The sequence below is a fragment of the Ambystoma mexicanum genome, chromosome 11, assembly GCF_040938575.1.
Source record: "Ambystoma mexicanum isolate Mex_15411 chromosome 11, UKY_AmexF1_1, whole genome shotgun sequence".
Lineage (NCBI taxonomy): Eukaryota > Metazoa > Chordata > Amphibia > Caudata > Ambystomatidae > Ambystoma > Ambystoma mexicanum.
Window position 1 is genome coordinate 36,680,193 of NC_090934.1, and position 20,694 is coordinate 36,700,886.

General features: G+C 48.3%; 1 protein-coding gene across 1 annotated transcript in view; it reads right to left on the bottom strand.

Moving 5' to 3' along the window:
• EIF3I (eukaryotic translation initiation factor 3 subunit I) overlaps window positions 1–20,694 on the bottom strand; it is a 64,235-nt gene that overhangs the window by 16,454 nt on the left and 27,087 nt on the right. Inside the window, exons 2-10 of the mRNA XM_069622482.1 lie at window positions 19,759–19,851; window positions 19,053–19,140; window positions 13,407–13,472; window positions 10,466–10,615; window positions 8,397–8,524; window positions 7,747–7,857; window positions 7,158–7,247; window positions 6,586–6,659; window positions 6,373–6,465 (exon numbers count right to left, since the gene is read on the bottom strand). Of these exons, the coding sequence (XP_069478583.1) occupies window positions 6,373–6,465; window positions 6,586–6,659; window positions 7,158–7,247; window positions 7,747–7,857; window positions 8,397–8,524; window positions 10,466–10,615; window positions 13,407–13,472; window positions 19,053–19,140; window positions 19,759–19,851 (893 nt within the window). The remainder of the gene's footprint in view (window positions 1–6,372; window positions 6,466–6,585; window positions 6,660–7,157; window positions 7,248–7,746; window positions 7,858–8,396; window positions 8,525–10,465; window positions 10,616–13,406; window positions 13,473–19,052; window positions 19,141–19,758; window positions 19,852–20,694) is intronic.

Below are 20,694 nucleotides of genomic sequence, written 5' to 3' on the forward strand. Positions count from 1 at the left end.
ATCAGCAGGAGAGCGTAGGAGAGCTGCACAGGATGTATCCCAATGTATCACAGTAGTGCAGGAGGGAATGTCTGGGGAGAAGAGACTGGAGACACATATGGTTGGACTGCCCGGGGCTAAGGGTTTTTTGGAAGGAAGTGGGGGTCCAAATACAGTGAATGATCCCTTCTCCCTTGTCTCTTAGTCCCAGGGAATGGATGTGCAGTCTGTTTGTCCCAACATTTTCGCTCCTCTCTAAACACCATCGTAAAGCTTCTATAGTAATGCTTATAGCAGCATGGTTAGTATTGGCCAAACGGTGGAAGCAGAAAGAACCCCCAAATGGGTAGAGTGACTTAATAAGCTATGGGGAATACTTGCAATGGAATGGATCACCAAAAGGGTGCAAGGTGATGCCGGGCAATTCAGACAAGACTGGGGCTGTCCCTGTAATCTCTCAAATGCGACAATGGTGCCCGCAGAGTGTTAGGCAAGATTGTGTGCAGTATCCTTTGGAAGACTACAGCAGCCTTGAACTCCTGGCAATAGGAACCCTACCTTTGGTACAAGTCTGTACTACACAGGTTGGTAGTGTGGCTGAGCAGCCAGGCTTATCAAGAGGAGTCAAGGTGAGCAAAGGGGTTTTTACAGAGATTCACAGTGACAAGTATTCAAATAAACTTACACTCAATGTTTCTTTATTAAACAATTAATTTAACAGTCAGTTCAATAAGCCTTCTTCGGAAGGGAGCAATATATAAGCAAATACACAAATACACTTCAAAATACTTCCCCCAAGTTTCTCTAAAATCAGCAAGTACCCATTTGGGATGGCACACAGATGGTTCCTACACCCTGATGTGACTTCAATAACTATATCACTGGTACATTTAGAGCAATATTGAGGTTGGTGTCAAAGAAAAGGGTCTGGAAAGAAAACAAAAAGGTCACACAAATATTCTGAAGCAGGCAAGTACTTTTTAACCCCCAATGCAAAGTAAAGTAACCCTTTCCTGGAGGAAAGTTAAAACAGTCAGAGGTAAGTAGTCTCTTTCAGGGAGCCAGGCCAGCCAATGTCAATTGAGAAAAAGTTTAGGTTAACTGAAGCACTTCTTGCAGGTAAGTAAAAGACCTGCACAATGTTTTAGAAGTCTTTGTAGAAAAATAGAATCCCTGTAGGGCCACAAGGTAGGAGGCTTGTGAGGGGCAAAGTTGCAAGACACTCGGCAAAAGCAACCAAGACCAGTCTCAAATGAGAACCAGTAAGGGTATACAACAAGACAAGTCCCCTTAGTTTTACAGTACCTTTGGTTAGAAGAAATGGTTGCAGCTGGCTTCCGTTTCCATGTAGGTCAGCAGATCCTGTTGGTCCTGGGCCTCAGTCGTAGGGACAAGAGGGAGGAAGTCTGTGGACTCTGCACTACAATGGGAGGTGAGCGGCAGCAGTGGGCAAACTTCAATTCGGCAGCACTTTGCGGTTTCAGCTCCTTGCGTCTCTAGCAAATAGCAACACTGCGGTTCTCGGATACCACTTCAGACTTTACTCACATCTGGGGTCCAGCACTCCGTTGAGGTGGCTCAAGCTTGGTCAGTCCTGCTTCCTAAATCCGGAGGTTCTTCCTGGAGCTCGGGTCCAGCTTAAAGACACTCACTCGATTCTGGAGACTTCTTCTCCCTGGCACTTCGGTTCCTGCAGCAGCAATGCAAGTACAGCCAGCTCCGAGAGGCTTTCCAAATGAGCTTGTCTTGGGGTCGATTGGTCCCACCAACCCAAGAGGAGAAGTCATCCTTTGCTTGTCTCGTCTAGTCGAGGCGAATTCAGAGATTCATCACTGCAGCAGGGCTTCACTGGGCAAATCAACGGTCCAGGAGTTGCAGCAGGCGTCTCTTCCAAGTTCTTCATCGGATTCCTTCGCCCAGTGGTCGACTTTGCCTTCCAAGCCAAAAGCCTTGCCCTTTTATGCAGGTTTCTCCCATTTATTTGCAGCATAGCTGTCAAATACACAACAGGTGGCAGCCCTCCAGCCAGCCAATCACCCTTGGGTACATTCCTGTAATCAATAGACTAAGCACAGGGAGTTTCGGATACCTCCCTCACTCCCTGCCCCTGCCAGACATGCTGAGGTCAGAGGCGGGTTTCACTCGTGAATCCCGCCAAAGACAAAACGAACAAAGGGACCAAACCTGGTTTGGCATGCAGAGTAAATCTCAAGAAGGACCTTTCCAACAAGAAATGGCGGAAAAAAGACGACCAGGGCAGTTTTGACAAAATGGGCACCCATGGGTGTCTTACTGCAGCTGCAATTACAGCCCGCGGTAAAAACACACAATGATAGTAAAAGTTAAACCACTGCCATCAGAGATTAATTGTAGAATGGGTAACATAAAAATGTCACATGAGAAACTAGACAAAGTAACCCCTCCAGCAGCCCATTGTAAGATAGTGTGTGCTGGGTCTAGAAAGTTATAAAATGTAAGTAAAGTAAATTTCACTGCTCTTGGAAACAGTAGTTCAACAAGAGAAGGTATTCACCTTTGGGAAATCTAAGACACTTCCCTGTGCCACTGAACTGAAGGTGTTATGTGTGACAATGTAAAGATGATACCAATGGAGTTTGTCAGACTCCAAAATCAAAGAAACAGTCCAATCACAGAAAAATACATGAAAGTGGGAAAAAGGTTTCGCTCTCTCCAGGTTAGAAATGAAAAGTCCTTAAGTCTAGCAAAAAGAGCTGGGGGTCTCTAAGGTAGAAGAGAATTGGCACATTTCTGAGAATTCTTCCTAGCCCGACATACGCATGCTTGATATAATGTGAAGGGTGTGAGATCGCAGAGGGGTGGCGAATATTTACTAGCTCTGGGTGAAGCAAAGTGGTGCCGGGGGGGCGTCAACTGCACACAAAGTTCTACTTGGGGAGGGGGGGAGTGGAGCCCTACATGTAAACGCCCGGCAACTAGAACCAGAGGGACCTGCACTCCCTGCAAGGGTTAAGGGAGCCCACTCTGCCCCTCGGCCTGCTGTTAAGATCATGCATGGTGAGGAAGCAGTCAGTCAGGACCAGGACAGACTTGTCCTAGACTAGTGGAAAGAAGGCCTTTAATTCCAATACCATCGCACTCAATTCAGACTGAAGCAAAAAGCGTTTACCTGGCCCTCAAGGGATGCGGCTCCCTGTAAGACCTTGTATATTGGCACTGCAGCCCTGTAAGGATAGCAGTAACCAGGGATTTGAGTACCTGGTGGGCAATGTGGCTCCCCAAGAAGCAAACTGAAGTAAGGCCACCATTCCAGAACCCTGCAAACCTGAAGCTCACTGAAGGTTGTCTCATGCCACCCCGAATTGCCACCCCGGACTTCTCAATCTTGCCTAAGGACTGGGCAGACAGATGAGGTCCAGAAGATTGAAAAGAATCCCATCCAGGATTCCTTTTTGATGCGAGACCCACCATACTGCGTCTTGGATACTGTGGACCCTAGAACCTCAGAGAATAAATAACATGCCATGTCCTTCCCAAATTTCTGAGCACACTGTAATATGAAATTGCACATAAAGTCAATAGTAAAGGTATGAAAGGCCCTGATCTTTTCCACAAAGATGAGCCGCAGACGTCTATCAGAAAGTCAGCATAGTGAACAGATAATGGGTTTTACCTGCAGAGTAAAGGAGGCAGTAATCCTAGGGGAGGATTTGCAGAGCTGAATAGTCCGAAGTGTTCTTCTCCCCTTCCAAATAGACAGGTGAGGAATGGGATCAGTAAGTGGTTCTAGACACAAACAGCCTGGTTGCCTCAGCATGCACCCTTTTCCCTTGAGGGGGAAAAGTACAGTCACAGGCCTTAGCCAGCAAACCTCCGCCCCTGAAAAGGTAACATCCTGTAATGCTCCATCGCTGGTATAGATGAGGATGCAGCAGAGGAGGCCGACAAACCTAGTGGCTGTTGCTCTTTAAGCACTCAATTTGGCAACAAGTCATCAGTTTGAATATCAAAGAGGCTTATGCAGGCAAAAGGCCAGTAGCTGCTTGAATTAGACGCTGTGGCTAACGCACACATCCTCCTAATAATGCCATTCCCAAGCAGCAGCTTTATCGTTTCTTTCCATCAATAGGGGGCAGATACTTGCATACTTTACTTGTGTGCCTAGCCAGGATACAATATACTCCTCCACGATAGGCTTGCAGAAGAAAACCGTTCATTTAAGAAAGCATCCATAGTCTTCAGCTAGGTGATGGCATAATTTGGGAGTGGCTCACGCTGTAGAAGCCTAAACAATTACACTGGTCTGTACAATGGGTGGACAAATGATTCAACCTCTCACCCACCTTCACCCTGTTAATGCTGCACAAGGATTGTAGAGGGAAACAGAATGAAGGTGGCCTCTTCTGAAGTAACACGAAGAGATCAGGGAGTGCCTTACGAAAAAGGAAGGGGTTTATCATGCAAAACCTGCTTCTAAACTTTCTATGAGACGTGAACCTTGCCATCAACCTTGAGGGCTGGTATGCAGAAAGAACAGAACGCTGCCCCCGTCACCACACCACACAATGATCAGAATCTGGGGTTGCGTTATGTCCCCTTGCCTAGTGAAGCCCTTGGACTAGATAAAGCAGCTTCTGATCAATTGGGGATTCAGGAACATTCTTCAGGGGCGGACAGAACTCAAGTCGCATCTGCATGCCAGACTAAAAAAGGCACAGATCCTTCCTCCTTAGCATAGACTGAGCAAAGTCATGCCTGAAAGGGATCCTCAATGGGGACTCAAGAAGGGGCTCACAACCCAAAGGCTGCAAATAAACAATGGAGCTGGCAATAGGTTTGTAAAGAATTGTGCTGATGGACCAGCACTGAAGATGCAGGCTGCAAGTGGACCATTGCCTGAGGCCCAGCTCTGAGGTGGACATAGATGGAAAGATGGAGCTTGGGATCAAATCAGGAGGTATGCAGTAGCTTACCCAACCTTGGCCTTTGCCGGCCAGTGATGGATCACCGGGTAAGGATGGCACAAAGGCAAATCTCAAGGAGAGGCTGGGCCTTCTGAAAAAAATCAAGCATTTAACAGCCCAAATAATTCCAAGAGGGGACAGCTCACCTGTCGCTTGTTTGGAGGAACTCCACAGAGGACGATCGAAGTAGCACCCCTGAATCAATGGTGTTGCCAGAAAGAAATGGTGGCAGTGGGTAAGGAGATGTGACAAAACCTGGACAAACACTTTGTTCACTGCCATCTCCCAACAGAAAACACTATGTAACAGTAGTCTACACAGCGTCTCAAGCCAGACACTATCGCTTTGCTGTCAAATGTCATCTGTCTAACCAGTCTTGTAGCCCACTCTAACCCCCACTTTCAGGTGAATCCGCCTAAAGGCACACTCCTGCTGTTGTGGTCCCTTCCCAAGCACCAAATGCACCGGTGAGCCGGTCAGAGCACAACATTGGCTGGTCACAGTACTTATAGGATTTGATGCCGGATATAAAGAGACATAACATTGCTAGGAAAAAGTCTAAGCAGCTGTTTTGAAAACGAAAAGCAAGTCTTTCCATGGAAAAAAGGAAGCGGTAAGAGGGAATGAAAGCTTGATGCATGTACCAATGGAATCCCTACTACCATGCGGAGGCACCAGCAAAGCTGATCAGAACCGTGTGGGCCTTTATAATGACTATTAAAACATTCCAGACCAGTGGGCACCTGAAGGAGTATTTCAAGACATGAGTAATCTGTGGAAGGAAGACACTCATTAGAACAAATGCATACAGGTCAAAACAATCCCAGGGAAAGGAACAAGAGATCATGCACACTCAAGCTGCTTGGCACAGCAGGATACAACAGGGGCAAATCTGTGTGGAAGCCAGGAAGTAGATACACCAAGAGCTGTGCATGTACAATACTAGAAAAGCAGGTGTCATTTATGGTTGAGTTGCATGAACAGAGATGTGGATTAAGTCCCAGGGGTACAGGCCAAGATGAAGGTGCACTGGTTGTGCGTGATTCTTTGGACTAGAAAAGTATAAGTTGTGCCATTAAGGGATGAGGTACATTTCAGGACTTGGTAACATTGTGGTGCTATTGAGCACATCAGTAAACTCTGTGTAAGACCAGTAACAGGAAAACAGGTGTTGCAAGCCAAGGTTAAGGGGCACTGAAGGAGCAGCATCTTGGTACCAGGGCTAGGACAGCACAGGGTTCTCTTAGAGCAGCGTGGAGATGCCATGGCCATCATAGCATGAGGTGCTAAAGGTCAGGGATTGAGGTACACCATCAGAGCTATATAAATTTAGGAAAGACCAGGCTATAAAAACGCAGCAGAGAAGAAGATTCTCTCACATGAAGACAGGCTTGGATGCAAGAATGAAATGAAAACAAGTAATTGATAAAAGCATAAAAACAACCCATACCTCTTGCCATCAGGGTGGAATTCAGCACTGTTGATTGGTCCAAAGTGACCTTTAACCCTCCCAAACTCTTCTTCAAACGCCAAATGGAAAAACCTAGTAGTAGAAACTGCGTTAGTACCCGCTATTAACATGGACGTCATGCTAACAGTGACCAACCTTCAGAACAAACGTCCAACCCGAACTCAAAATTCATGATAAGAGTCTCGGACATACCTGGCCTCAAACTTCCCAATTCTGGTCGAAGTCGTGGTCACATCCATGGCCTCCTGACCACCGCCCAAAATCACCTACAGAGAGCGAAATGGCAAAGTGTCAGACAGGTATGGTATCATAGCTGAAGGTGCTTAGAGCTCACATAACCTGTTAAAAAAGAAATCTACAACTACATCAGCAGCAGCAACGGTTAGCACTTTAAGTTCCATAATGCATTAAGCATAGCCACTCTCCAACCCCAGCCGCACTGTGTTCTAGTGCTCAATCCTCAGAATCCTCTCTCTTATGCATAGTAAGAGGAGGTTCAGAAGCTCCAACCTCAAGAAGGCACCTTTAGGACCAACACACCACTCGAAAAGTCAGCCCTCTATGGTGGGAGGCATTGGAAAAGTAAAGCGCTCCCTCTGAATAGTAGAGTGAGGAGGGAAGGGACAAGGATGGGCTTTCAGCCCCACCAGCACGAAGGACTGACAGGTCGCCCTGCCAAAGCAAACCATGCTGGAAAAAATGACCAGCCCAGCAAGCATCAAGGATAAGCCCATCACCCTGCCAAGAAACTCCAAGCCACTCACATGGTCATAGATGGGGGATAGGGCAGCAGAGTTAACCGGGCGCTCTGTGCGGAAGGTCTTCAGGTGCTCGAGCGATGTGGCATCAAAGAGCTGTGGAGGAAGTGGCAAGAAACACAAGGTGAGCTTAAGGGATAGACCTAAGGCACGGAACACAAAATGTAAGCATAGCTGGCATTTTCTTACAGTTACCGCCATGTAAAATAATTATGTGGAGACATTTCAGCAACACAAAGCAGTCATTGGATAACCTGCAACCACCTTGCCCTAACACAAGAGATGCATGCTGCGGGTGACACTGAAGAGCAGGCAAGGTCTAGCTCAGGTCAGGGCAGACATTGGATACATAACCAGAGTAGTAGTACTTTTCTAAATTATGTACTGGGGCACTTCAAATGTCCTGTACACAGCAAAGGGCCACCCAGCTGGATATCTACTAAGCCAAGCCTCACACCATTCCTTTCCTACCAACAGCCATTCACAACCACCTCCCCTTACCCGGACACCTTCCCAAGACAGCCAGCCTCCCCACTGCCCTTGCCCAGTTCCTGCTGGGACCTTAAACCTCTCAATGGCAGCCACAGGCCCGTACCTTGGCAGTGTTGTCTTTGGAGGCGGTGATAAACATGGTCTTGTCGCGGGACGTCTGGATGTCATTGATCTGCTTGTGATGCTCCTTTATGTTGCCAACGATCTCACCAGACTATTGAAGGAAGATTATGGAGGGGTAGAGAAATATTGAGTAGAGGTTAGAGTTCAATGTGTGGAACTTACCTAATCAGGCAGAAGCATCCGACCCTGCAAGCAGCAAAACTAGCCTCAGATATCAAGCTTCACGGACACCCCCAGATATAAAATGTAATGCTAAAAGACAAGCGGACCACTGGAGGACATCATTAGTTGAGCACATTCTCTGCTCTTCCCTTTAAAACATGGCTTGATCAACCAAAGATTTATACCAAAAAAAGTGTAAGCCATCTTCCAAAACATGTACTCTGGACTGCAGCCCCAAACCAGGGGCGTCTTTCCCCAGACTCTCATTCCAGCTCAAATCTAACATCGCTCCAGATAGATATAGCCTAAGCTGGCAGTTCCTGCCACTCAGTTTGCATTCTTACCCGCTGCCCGCCTCGTGGGGCCCGATCTCACTCCTGCATACCCCCAATTCACTCGTGCCATCTCCCCAGCCCGATGACTACCCTGTGCACCTGCTGGCGAAGTGCATGCTTTCTGGACATGTACCTTAGCGCTGAACTGGTTCAGCTCCCCACTCTCATGTCCAGCGATGACGCACTCGCCCAGGGGACCCCATACAGCGCTTGTGATCTTGGAGTCATTGCAGGGGATCTTCATGTATGGTTCATTGTCCTCTAAAAAAAAAAAAGAAAAGCCGCTGTAGAACCAACACACTGACCATGCGGTTGACAAAGCCAATGCTTACTTCCTCTCAACTGTTGAACTGCATTACCCAAAGCTCACAAACATGAGCTCCTCTTATACAGCAAACATACACTAAAATCACTTCATCACAGGCACTTCAGCCAGAACCAACTTCTAAATATCGGGCGAACCCACCAACACCTCACCCGCCACTCCAAAACTGCTCAAGCCCACTCCTGGGCCGCCTACACTCATTCATTCATTCAGCTCAACCAAGTACTCAAATAGGTAATATGCACCATATACAACCTTCCTAGGTACTCCCAAACACAGTGTGCCATCACCGTACCAGGTGGCTCTTTACAGTGGGTAAAAAGAATTTTTAAAAAACAAAAAGAAAACATGCTCCATCTCTAGCTTTTCACTCCTATTCTTCAAAATCCATCCTTGGCATAGCCCCCTACTACCTTGCTGACTGATTTCCCTCTACTCAGGCTCCCTGCTCTATTCTCACATTCGGGCATCCTGCTAAATAACATTTCGTTCCACTGTGTCGCATCTCTGCCTCTGGGTGGCGCTGTCTGCAGACACACAGGGTGTTGTCAACCATCACCAGAGAAGATCCTGAATCATGATATAACGTTTCCTTTCATAAAATTCTATTTCCAAAAACATGGGCTTCCATGCCCATAATGCACCTGCAAAACCCGGCAGCCCAATCCAGAAACTCCTTTGGGCTCAACGAGTGGCATGCACAATGGTTTGTCCGCACTGGATCCTCTACTAAGTCCATGTCAGGGATTGTCATTAACCACACAATGTACTGTTTGTGAGCTGGTACAAGGTTACAGAGGCAAGGAGCTCCCTTGTGAGGCTCTTAGTGTCTCGTAAGTGCTTTATGGTGTCCGCATCCATGCCTCTCTGTATTTCTTTGTACAGAGACTGGCTCCTATAACCTCGTAGGCAATCTGTACCCCTTCCTTTTGTCTCATTGTACCGGTAGTCTATTCATATAACAAGTGTGCTGCGTTCTGTTCCCACAGAAGGCATCCTCTGTATTTTCCGGCTGGACCCATACTGGCTTGTCTCATGCAAGTACACTCCTTGTTTGTGCCCTAGGGTCCAGTCACAGAAGCCACTCTTGCTGCCTCCTTTAGACGCTTGCAGGGTGTGGTACCTCCAAGAGTCTCTTTCACAGAGGCATTGAACTTCCCTTTTTTCTGTGGGTAGACTTGAGCACAACTTGTGTGTATACCCCTAGTGAGATTCCTCATTGTTTGTCCAGTACATGGTCCCCATCCCCTCTTGTTCACCATCAAGGTCTGCCCTTTCTTGATGTTCCCAGATTTTCCTTCTCCCTGAAGGGTTGTCACCACTGGAATGTTCTGCCTCCTGGCATCAAAGCAAATGAAATCAGTGGAATTCACCAAGACCAGGTCAAAGCAGATATATGCAAATATGTAATAATTGCTAACCCAGGGCCTAAATGTACACTATATTAATGTACGCCTCTGTCACCAGTGTCCCCTCTATGACCCAAAGCATTACTCCTGCACTAGCATACGATCTGTAAAGTTCCACTGAAAAGGAATTGCCTCCATGGTCTGTATTTTTGGTATGTACGGCACTGTAGAATGTCGGACCACCCTAAAATACATATAAGCCGGGTTTACCTGAATTTAGGAGGTGAATGACAACCTGCCTGTGGTCACGCACGCAACACTGGATCCTCCATGTGGAACCTTACAGTCCAATTTACTTTGATTCCTATGCGGCAAAAACGGGGCTCAATGCCTTCCTCTAAACGTCAATACTGTTGCACAGCACCTGCTTTTGCAGCAGCAGGAGCACTGTTTGATCTGAACCTCTAACACGCTACTACCTGAAGCCCTCCACACATGCACACTCAAGATAGCAGCAGATGGCCTTACCGATCTGGCTAGGGTCTCGTAGGTCAAAGAAGTTAATAAAGCACTGGTATCCCATCTGCTTATCGGTGGAGAACATGATTATGTTTCCTCCAAAGTCAAAGCCGCAGGTTCGCACAGCAGAGTTGGTATTCACCAGTGCCAGCTGCTTCCCTGAAAAACAAGAAACAGTCAAACGACATCCAAGATGCATCAGCCTCGCAAGAAGAGCTCAGCCTCTGAACCCAGAGACGGACTCTGATCTAGCACTACAAAATGTGAAAAGACACGCCCTCGGACCCATTGGCTCCCATTGCTGATGCCACTTCCCATCTAATGTGAACATTTAAGGACAACTTAACCCTGACAGACATTGCCAAGTCACACGCTCTACTAAAGGAGCGAGTCAACCAAGCACAATCTTCTAATTCATAGTACACGTAAGAACTAAAAAATAAAAGCAACATCACAAGACAAATAATCAAGAGGAAATCTCAATATTCAGAGGCCCTCATCACCCCGAAAGCTCTATGCCCTTCACGTAGGACCCCGATCACCGCAGTAAACACAGAAGCCTCCAAAAGGAGCACGACCATCTTCAAAGCAGACACTGCAACAAGCCTCCATTAAAACCCAGAAACCATCAATCCCTAATGTAGACAAATCAATTACTTCATGGATTAAAGTGTCAATATTAGACTACCCCAAGAGCAGCAAAGTCACACCACTCACCACAGGATACGCCACAATGACACTTGAACGGATCAGCAAATTCACCGCGCTTAAGGCCACCACCAATGAAGAGTTCTTCCCCCGAGGCGTCGTCAACACAAAAGTGTCTGAAAAATCACGCATCCCACTGCTCTTCATCTATGCCTCCATTCACAACACATCTTTGCAGATGTTATTCGAGACTGTCCACCCCCAGAAGAAGCCTCCAATTGCCACAGATTACTTGGCAAACTACTAATTCAACATGAGAAAGAACAAAAAAGCAGTGGCCCTTCAGTTACACGTAAAGTGCTCCAAACAGAACCTCCTGCAGCTCCATCAATCCTGATCCCAGCAAGGATGCAGCACTAAGATGACCACAATGGCCTCATTATGGAGAGATTCGTCCCTTTCTACTTGTCTGCTCAGCCGATTCACTGCCTTTGTAATAGCAGACAGTAAAACATCTCAATATACTTACAAGCCACATGGGGTTTAGTAAACTCATGGTGGATGCCTACCGCAAAAAGCCAGCTCGCCAAGAGGGCCACCCACAAATCACACTATCACGTAAACTTCCTGTCCCAAAAAGCCCATCCTATCCCCAGTCTATTCACAGAACCAATGGTGGACAGAATGGCCAACCATGACATCAAGATCTAGCCAATAGACTAACACCAACCAGCTTTACCAAAAAGGGCAATTACATCAACAACATTCAGCCTCTCACTTCTACAGTAATGGATGTCAAGCACCTACCCTGAAATTTAACCCCGCTCAAACAGAATCCATCCTCCTTACACCCTGCACCAAACACCCTCAAATGCAAAACTGACTTCCAGGAATGAAAATGGATGACTTCCCTCCCCAGCTCGCATCCAGAGCCAAATCCCTCCGATTTATAGACGGCAACCTTTCCTTCAAACCACAACAATACAAAGAAAATGCACCATTCCCTTTGGAAAAACAATCCCTTCATCACAGCAGCAGACTTGGAAATCATCGTCCTCGCTCTGCCTCATTTAGACTGCGGACCTCCTTCCTGGCTTCCATGAAAGTGGTCGATGTGCTGCAGCCCATCTGACAGTACGAACAAATAGGACTATACCCCCCCCAAAAGTCAGAAAGCTACATTTCCCCCAACCAAAATCACATACACGTGACAAGTGACAAGTGTGTCTGGCTGCAAATACTCACCATTTCTAAAGGCAACTACAGAACTATTTTTTTTTCAACCCACTGCTCCACCTCCTTCCCCGATTCACTCCCCCAGTCTTTCCCATTCCTCCTCTGCATGCTCACCGCTTTTTCGCACAGTGCTGTATTGCTTGCTAGCTAGGTTTCTGCTATATTAAATCCACTTACATACAACTCCAGTGTCAAAGAGACTGCCAATCAGGGCTGCAGAGACGCAGCACCCATTTCACTCTGTACAATCAAACTTGTACTCCCAAGGAGGCCATTGGCGTTCATGTCTGGGGGGCGAGTGGCTTCTCTGGCTAGTAGAGATGTATTCGTCAAGTCATTTACAGACATTCTCAATTAAAAGAAAACCGATTAAAAACAAAAATAATCTTTTTCAAAGTTATGAATCCATTTTTTGTTTGGTAACTCTTTTGCTCCCTTAAAATTTACTTTTATCTCCAACATCCAAAAGTAGTACCTAACATATTGAAAACCTTAGAGCAATGACCCAAAGCCACCAACTGGGCGAGTTGGGACTTCCTTGAATACTAATAGATTACCAGACACAATTCGAGTGTAGGGGGGGAGGGGTTGGCAAAGCCCACCCTGCAGGAAGACCACCTCTGATCCATCCCTCTCGTTCTTCCATCCGTAGCCTTAATTCAAGGCCTTACATGACTAAAGGCAACATCTGCCAAACGAGCCTCTATCACTGACAAAGACAGTACTCTCGTCATACTCCAGCCACTGCACTAAGGGAAGAGCTTTGACCCCAAAAGACAGAACGCCCTCAGGGGAGACTGATACCGTACAGCACCTTCTTAAAAGGTACTCTAGCCAGAAAGAGACATCTCTAAGACTACCAGAGATCAATGAGAAACATTAATTCCTAAGCAGCAAGCCAGAAAGAGAATCTCCCCGACACAACCAAACCCGTTCTGCCAACGCAGCTCTAACAAAGAGGGAATTCACTTCTGACCAAATGCTCTCCTGCTGTGCAAGGAGAACATTACCCCAACACTGGCAGACTACTTGTCAAACTAATCAATTGCAATAAGCAAACACATACCTGTTTCACAATCAAAGAGTCTGCAGGAGTTATCAGCGGAGCCGGTGAGCACGTGCCTGGTATCCCCTGGTGCAAAGGTTAAGGAGCATGAGAACAGAGAACCCTTGCAGCACCAGTGTCCAGGAAGTGCATCTCTGGAGGGCAGGAACCAAGGTGAACAGTCACATTATAGCTGGCATTAAATTCCAGAGACCGAGGGTGAATCGCACAGAGTAGAGATGAGAAGCAACATCAATATCGGACATGCAGCAAGCACTGGGGGCAAGCCTACCGCTCATTCCCCAGGACTGAGGGCAATGATGGCCTACCGCTCATTCCCCAGGACTGAGAGCAATGATGGCCTACCGCTCATTCCCCAGGACTGAGAGCATGGCCTACCGCTCATTCCCCAGGACTGAGAGCAATGATGGCCTACCGCTCATTCCCCAGGACTGAGAGCAATGATGGCCTACCGCCCATTCCCCAGGACTGAGAGCAATGATGGCCTACCGCCCATTCCCCAGGACTGAGAGCAATGATGGCCTACCGCTCATTCCCCAGGACTGGGAGCAATGATGGCCTACCGCCCATTCCCCAGGACTGAGAGCAATGATGGCCTACCGCTCATTCCCCAGGACTGGGAGCAATGATGGCCTACCGCCCATTCCCCAGGACTGGGAGCAATGATGGCCTACCGCTCATTCCCCAGGACTGGGAGCAATGATGGCCTACCGCTCATTCCCCAGGACTGGGAGCAATGATGGCCTACCGCCCATTCCCCAGGACTGAGAGCAATGATGGCCTACCGCCCATTCCCCAGGACTGAGAGCAATGATGGCCTACCGCCCATTCCCCAGGACTGAGAGCAATGATGGCCTACCGCCCATTCCCCAGGACTGAGAGCAATGATGGCCTACCGCTCATTCCCCAGGACTGAGAGCAATGATGGCCTACCGCTCATTCCCCCCAGGACTGGGAGCAATGATGGCCTACCGCTCATTCCCCAGGACTGGGAGCAATGATGGCCTACCGCTCATTCCCCAGGACTGGGAGCAATGATGGCCTACCGCCCATTCCCCAGGACTGGGAGCAATGATGGCCTACCGCCCATTCCCCAGGACTGGGAGCAATGATGGCCTACCGCCCATTCCCCAGGACTGGGAGCAATGATGGCCTACCGCTCATTCCCCAGGACTGGGAGCAATGATGGCCTACCGCCCATTCCCCAGGACTGATCCCCAGGACTGAGAGCATGGTCTACCGCTCATTCCCCAGGACAGAGCAATGATGGCCTACCGCTCATTCCCCAGGACTGAGAGCAATGATGGCCTACCGCCCATTCCCCAGGACTGAGAGCAATGATGGCCTACCGCCCATTCCCCAGGACTGAGAGCAATGATGGCCTACCGCTCATTCCCCAGGACTGGGAGCAATGATGGCCTACCGCCCATTCCCCAGGACTGAGAGCAATGATGGCCTACCGCTCATTCCCCAGGACTGAGAGCAATGATGGCCTACCGCCCATTCCCCAGGACTGAGAGCAATGATGGCCTACCGCTCATTCCCCAGGACTGGGAGCAATGATGGCCTACCGCCCATTCCCCAGGACTGAGAGCAATGATGGCCTACCGCCCATTCCCCAGGACTGAGAGCAATGATGGCCTACCGCCCATTCCCCAGGACTGAGAGCAATGATGGCCTACCGCCCATTCCCCAGGACTGAGAGCAATGATGGCCTACCGCCCATTCCCCAGGACTGAGAGCAATGATGGCCTACCGCCCATTCCCCAGGACTGAGAGCAATGATGGCCTACCGCTCATTCCCCAGGACTGAGAGCAATGATGGCCTACCGCTCATTCCCCCCAGGACTGGGAGCAATGATGGCCTACCGCTCATTCCCCAGGACTGGGAGCAATGATGGCCTACCACCCATTCCCCAGGACTGATCCCCAGGACTGAGAGCAATGCAATGATGGCCTACCGCCCATTCCCCAGGACTGAGAGCAATGATGGCCTACCGCCCATTCCCCAGGACTGAGAGCAATGATGGCCTACCGCCCATTCCCTCAGAGCTGTGCCACTCTAGCATGGCAGGGTCCCCTCTCTGAGCAGCATGTGATTCATCCATTTGCCACGTTGGATATAATCCTACTGCCCATGCCCTCACAGCAGGGATGTGCCACTCGAGCACACCAGGGTCCCCACTTGAGAAGCAGGTCATTCATACATTTGCCACATGCCACTCAAGCACGACAGGGTCCCCCATTTGCCTGCTCGGATATAAACCAATTTGAAACCTAAAACTGCAACCAGAGAGTCCTTTCAATATACATTAGATTCTGCAACCAGAGAGTCCTTTCAATATACATTAGATTCTGCATACTTAATGTGTGATGTCAGCTGCCATTAGTAGATCATACAACCAAATTCATCCGTTTTAGAAGTTAAAGTGGCATATAGGACAACTGCAGTAACATGTAATGAAATGGGCATTTTTATTCTCACAAAGGCAAGACAATAGCATGGAAAATACAATACAAAATAAAGTTTATCCTGTGACCCCCAATTGAAGGGCTAACAGCAACATTCAGGTGTGGAAGGGGGGGGGAGGGAGGCTGCACCCGGGCTCTTTTTGCTTGTGGTGGGGTGCTATTTACGTGGTTGTGCACGAAGAGGATGGAAATGTCCTTATTCGACAATATACTGTAATTTAAAAAAATGTAAAGTAAATGCAACGAAAAACAGACTTGACAGTGTAGCTATTTGAACTAGGACTGTTGCAATATTTACAAAGTGACATCACACGTAAGCGCGTAATGACATCCCCCGCTAACATGTGGTGGGAAATGTTACTGCATTCAAAGTGGCTCAGTGGAGGACCAGAAACCAGACAGTCACTATGATAAAAGTAGGATGGGAATCAAGATGAGGTGCCAGGGGATAAACAGCTAACAGGTGTATTTTGTAGCGCCTAACAGTGCAGTGCAGGTAAGTGCAGGGCCGAGACAAACCACCCGACAGGCAGGTGTGGACCCAGAAGACAGTGCAGGCGGGGCTGGGAGTGATAGGGCAGAAGGCTAGGAACCTATGGGACTCTTGATGTACAAGGCTGACAATCTCAGTGACAGAAGGGAGGGTTAGAATGGGAGGGGAGAGGGAAGGAGATGGAAAAGAGAAAGGTCTCGAGTTCTTTGCAGAACTTGAGGTAGTGCGGTTCAAGATGGCGAGAAAAAGGGAAGCTGTTGCATAGGAAGAAGCCAGCTGAGGAGAGAGAGCTGCCCTCAGCTCTCTGCTTGGATGAGCTTTTGATCAGCAGAGTTGAAGCCAGAAGATTGAAGGGATCTGGAAGGAGAGTATTTGGTAAGAGAGTTGCAGGTAGCCTGGTCCCAGGCCCCAGACAGGCTTGTGGATAACGCAAAGGGTCTTTAATTTGATCCTTGCAACAACCGGAAACCAGTGGAGAGATTTTAGGGCTGGAGAGATGCAGCCGCAAGGTTTGAGGCCAAGGATAAGTCTTGCACCCCCTATTCTGGATTAGTTGAAGAGGACGGAGCGAAGACAGAGGCAGGTTCAGGAAGAGGCTGTTACAGTAATCTAGCCTGGAGAGGACCAGAGCTCTAGAGACTTTGAGCTTCTGGGGGGAAGGTGAGAAAAGGGAGACTGACTCTAAGGAGGTGAAGCTGAAAGTGGAACTTCTTGGCAATGTCCAAGATGTGAGGAGTACAAGGAGACAGAGGAGTCTAGATGACCCTAAGGTTTCTGGCCTCAGTGGAAGGAGACGGAAGTGAGCCCATAGAGGGCAGGAGGGAAACAGAAAGCAGGTGTCCCAATAGGAAGGATCTCGGTCTTACTGGCAGTACAGATCACTGGAGGTGCACCAAGACTGAATAGCAGATAAGGCAGTCATGGATGAGAGAGAAGGAAGAGGGGAGCTCGAATAAGAGTTGCGTCTCATCTGCGCAAGAGTGGAAATGAGGAGAGAAGGCAAGAGATGAGTTCAGCAAGAGGTGCAAGGTAGAGGTTGAAAAGCTAAGGCGAGCGGATAGAGCCCTGGGGAACACCACATGTGGAGAGAGTGGTGGAGGCAGCGAAGGCGCCCAGGCGCACTTGGGAAGGGCAGGCAACGAGGAAGGAGGTCAACCAATCTAGGGCCCGGTCTGAGATAAAAAGAGTATATTGGAGCCGCTTTATGAGGATAGAATGGATGACTGTGTCAAAGGCGGAAGAGAGGTCAAGGAGAATGAGAACAGCAGGAGAGTTGGAGTAAGATTTGCGAGCAGTGCTTCATGGGTGTTCAGGAGAGCAGTTTACGTGTCTCTGGATGCTAGGAATCCAGAGTGACGGTCATGTAAAAAACCAACAAACTCATTGTGTTGGGTCAGTTGGGAGAAGACCAACTTCTCCAGGAGTTTCCCCAAGGAAGGGTGTATTAGAGCTAGGGAGGTAGTTGGCCAGACAGGAGGGAGTCTGCAGAAGTTTTTTTTTTTTTAATAGTTTTTTTAGGAGGAGATGCACAAGGGTGTGCTTGAGAGAGGAAAGCAAAGAATATGGGTTAGGTAGAAGGAAATCCTGTAAGGCTTAAAAATGGCAATAGGCAGGACCTTGGAAGTATGATGTTAAACAGAAAATATATATTTTTTGTAATACCAGGTTTGTAGAGGAAAAATGAGAGATCACAACTTAATGTGCAATCATAACTAGAGCAGATCTTTGGACACATATCTAGGAAGAAAATGTGTGTGTTTTGATAAGAATGTCATCTGCTTGTGTACCACAAAAATAGAGTCGAAGTGGTACTTTCCGTTCCCATCTGCTAACCGCCCCATCTGACCAGCGTGTGAGTGACTAATGTCCGATGAGATATTTGCTCAAGTATTTACCACTCTGTCAACAGTGCACCTGTAATGGAATGGAAGGAAAGCTGCGATTCTCAGTGGCGAAATGGGTTACCCGTGGATTACCAGGGACATGAATCAGAACTGAGCCCCCAAGCAGGGAATGACAAATGCCATAATTGACACGTTTGGTTCTTCAAAGGTGAATGAAAAGACATGGGGGGGGGGGGGGGGGGGGGGGGAGAGCAGGATCGTTTGATTCCAGTACGGCATATTAGGATGGGCAATTTCAATAAATAATGTTCGTTCAGTAACTGTGTGGCAGTGATCATGCTACCACAAGACTGGTATTAGGCCAGTGGGGATGGGCTCCGGCATTCACGCAAGTGCTGTCCCTACATGAGACTGGGGGCAGGCACTCCGGCACAGTAACAGACTTATTATGGCAATAATCATGGCAAATCATAGGTTCCCGCTGCCCCTCTCAGATAGCTACTGTGCCGGCCTCTGCGTACGTCGATGTGGCAGAGGCCAGTTATAAGCCAGTGATCTTTTGCAATCTTCCTAAAGGTTTTCAGCAGCGTTTTCATCCAACATGTACTTATGAGACTAAGAGCCGCACTGGTCCCCTAGTCTTGCAGCCTCGAGGACACTTGGGACACCAGTCACCTGGTGCCTCCGAGACATGCTGTCTCACAGGTTACTGGGACCGATTCCTCAGGCTATGGCGGTCCATCGCTGGGCCCTAATCTCTGTTCAGCATAAGTTGAATTCTGTGAAGTGGGCAAGCTGCAGGCAGGACAGGCCTATAGTTCTCGTGCAAAAGGATACAGTCACAGTCGACGCACCAGACGGCTCCTGTATGCCCATTATAGGTGCCGAGCCGCTCCCCGTTCACCGAGTACCAGACATTGACAATCTGCAAAGATAAAGGGCCAGGTTAGAAACAGCTGAACAAAGAGACCAGAAGCAGAAAAGCACGGGCGTTATCTGACTACATCTCCCCAAAAAAACAGTGGTAAAATGCGGTGACCTACAGAAAAGAAACGGACTACCCCTCATGGTTTCAGTACTACGGGAACATATGTGCTAAATGCGTGCAAGCCCCTTTAGTGACAATGAACAAGGATTTGGATGGTACCTCTTACTGTCTCAGGTGTATAAACAGCGTGAAAATCCACTCCCAACAGAGAAGCTAAAGAACTATTGGGTAAGCTCCACGATGGCAGACTGGTCATAGGCATTCCCAGTACTTGCCTAAAAGGGAACAACCCATTAGCACGCATCCCTGCGCCCCAATCGCAGCGTCGCAATTAAACATTGAGCAACACAGCCAAGAATAAAACCCTGATGTATTCAAAATACGGTAGAATTGAATGATGCATAAAAGACCCACTTGCGCGCACTGCATCATAGGACCGAGACATCCCAACACACAGGAAGAGACTACTGGATCCTCTCCGTGAAAAGCAAGACACAGGATCAGACGGATGTCTGGGCAAGTTCCTGCGGCAGGGCTCGGAAAGCGTAAACCTACCGGATCTTTTGCGACGGTGAAGAGGAGATCGCCTTCTCGGTTATATTTGATCTGGGTAATGGACCTCTCGTGGCCCTGCAGCAGGATAGGTTTCTAAAGCAAAAAGATCGAGAAGAAGGCTTTAGTACTCGATAAGACCAGGGGCCAACACGCAGGTGATTAACACAAGCACATTACGCAAAAGGGTGGCCCCCCCACATCTGGCAGCGTTTAGGTTTTTTGAGGTTTGGCATTAACAATACAAGGGTATTCCAAATAACAACATGCAATGTGTTAAAGTAAGCAAGAAAAGCACTGTAGCAGAAGATCAAAACTTCATACGAGCACTGCCTTGCCTCCCCAACAGGAGTTATAAATAAGCAGATTGACACCCCCCCGCCCTGCCCCCCTTTGTAGGTTGAACTCCTCCCAGCTCTCCCACACCTTAAAACCAGGTCTTCCAACTTTCCCAATGCTTTCCTGACAACCTTGTTTAGTGGCAAAGAGGTCTTCTACACTGACTCATCTGCCAGCCAACCCACTCCTTGCCATTATGTGACAATGGCAGCCAATTACAACAAAGAGGCCTAGTCAGTGTCAGCATCGGCCTACCTGCTACAGCGTTGCTATTGCCCAATCTAGGATTTCTGGCGATGCTTTTTCAAGACTGCGGTTGGCAGTTTCCCAAACCATTATGGCTGTTTATCACTGCTTTGCTGTCAAGCGATTAGCTGCCCAGTGTAGAAGGACCGACAGTTGGAGGAAAGTCGTGTAGTAACACTTCTCTGCTAGTCAACACGCGTGTAGTTGGTTTTCATGAGTCTTGGTCCACTGATTGATTGGTTATCTTTAACGAGCTTAATACTCAGAGGTTTCCAAGCGTGGACCCGGGGATTGAACCTGTGGTGCTCTGTCTCGTCTTGCTTCCAAGGCGAGCACGTTGCCCCTGAGCTATCC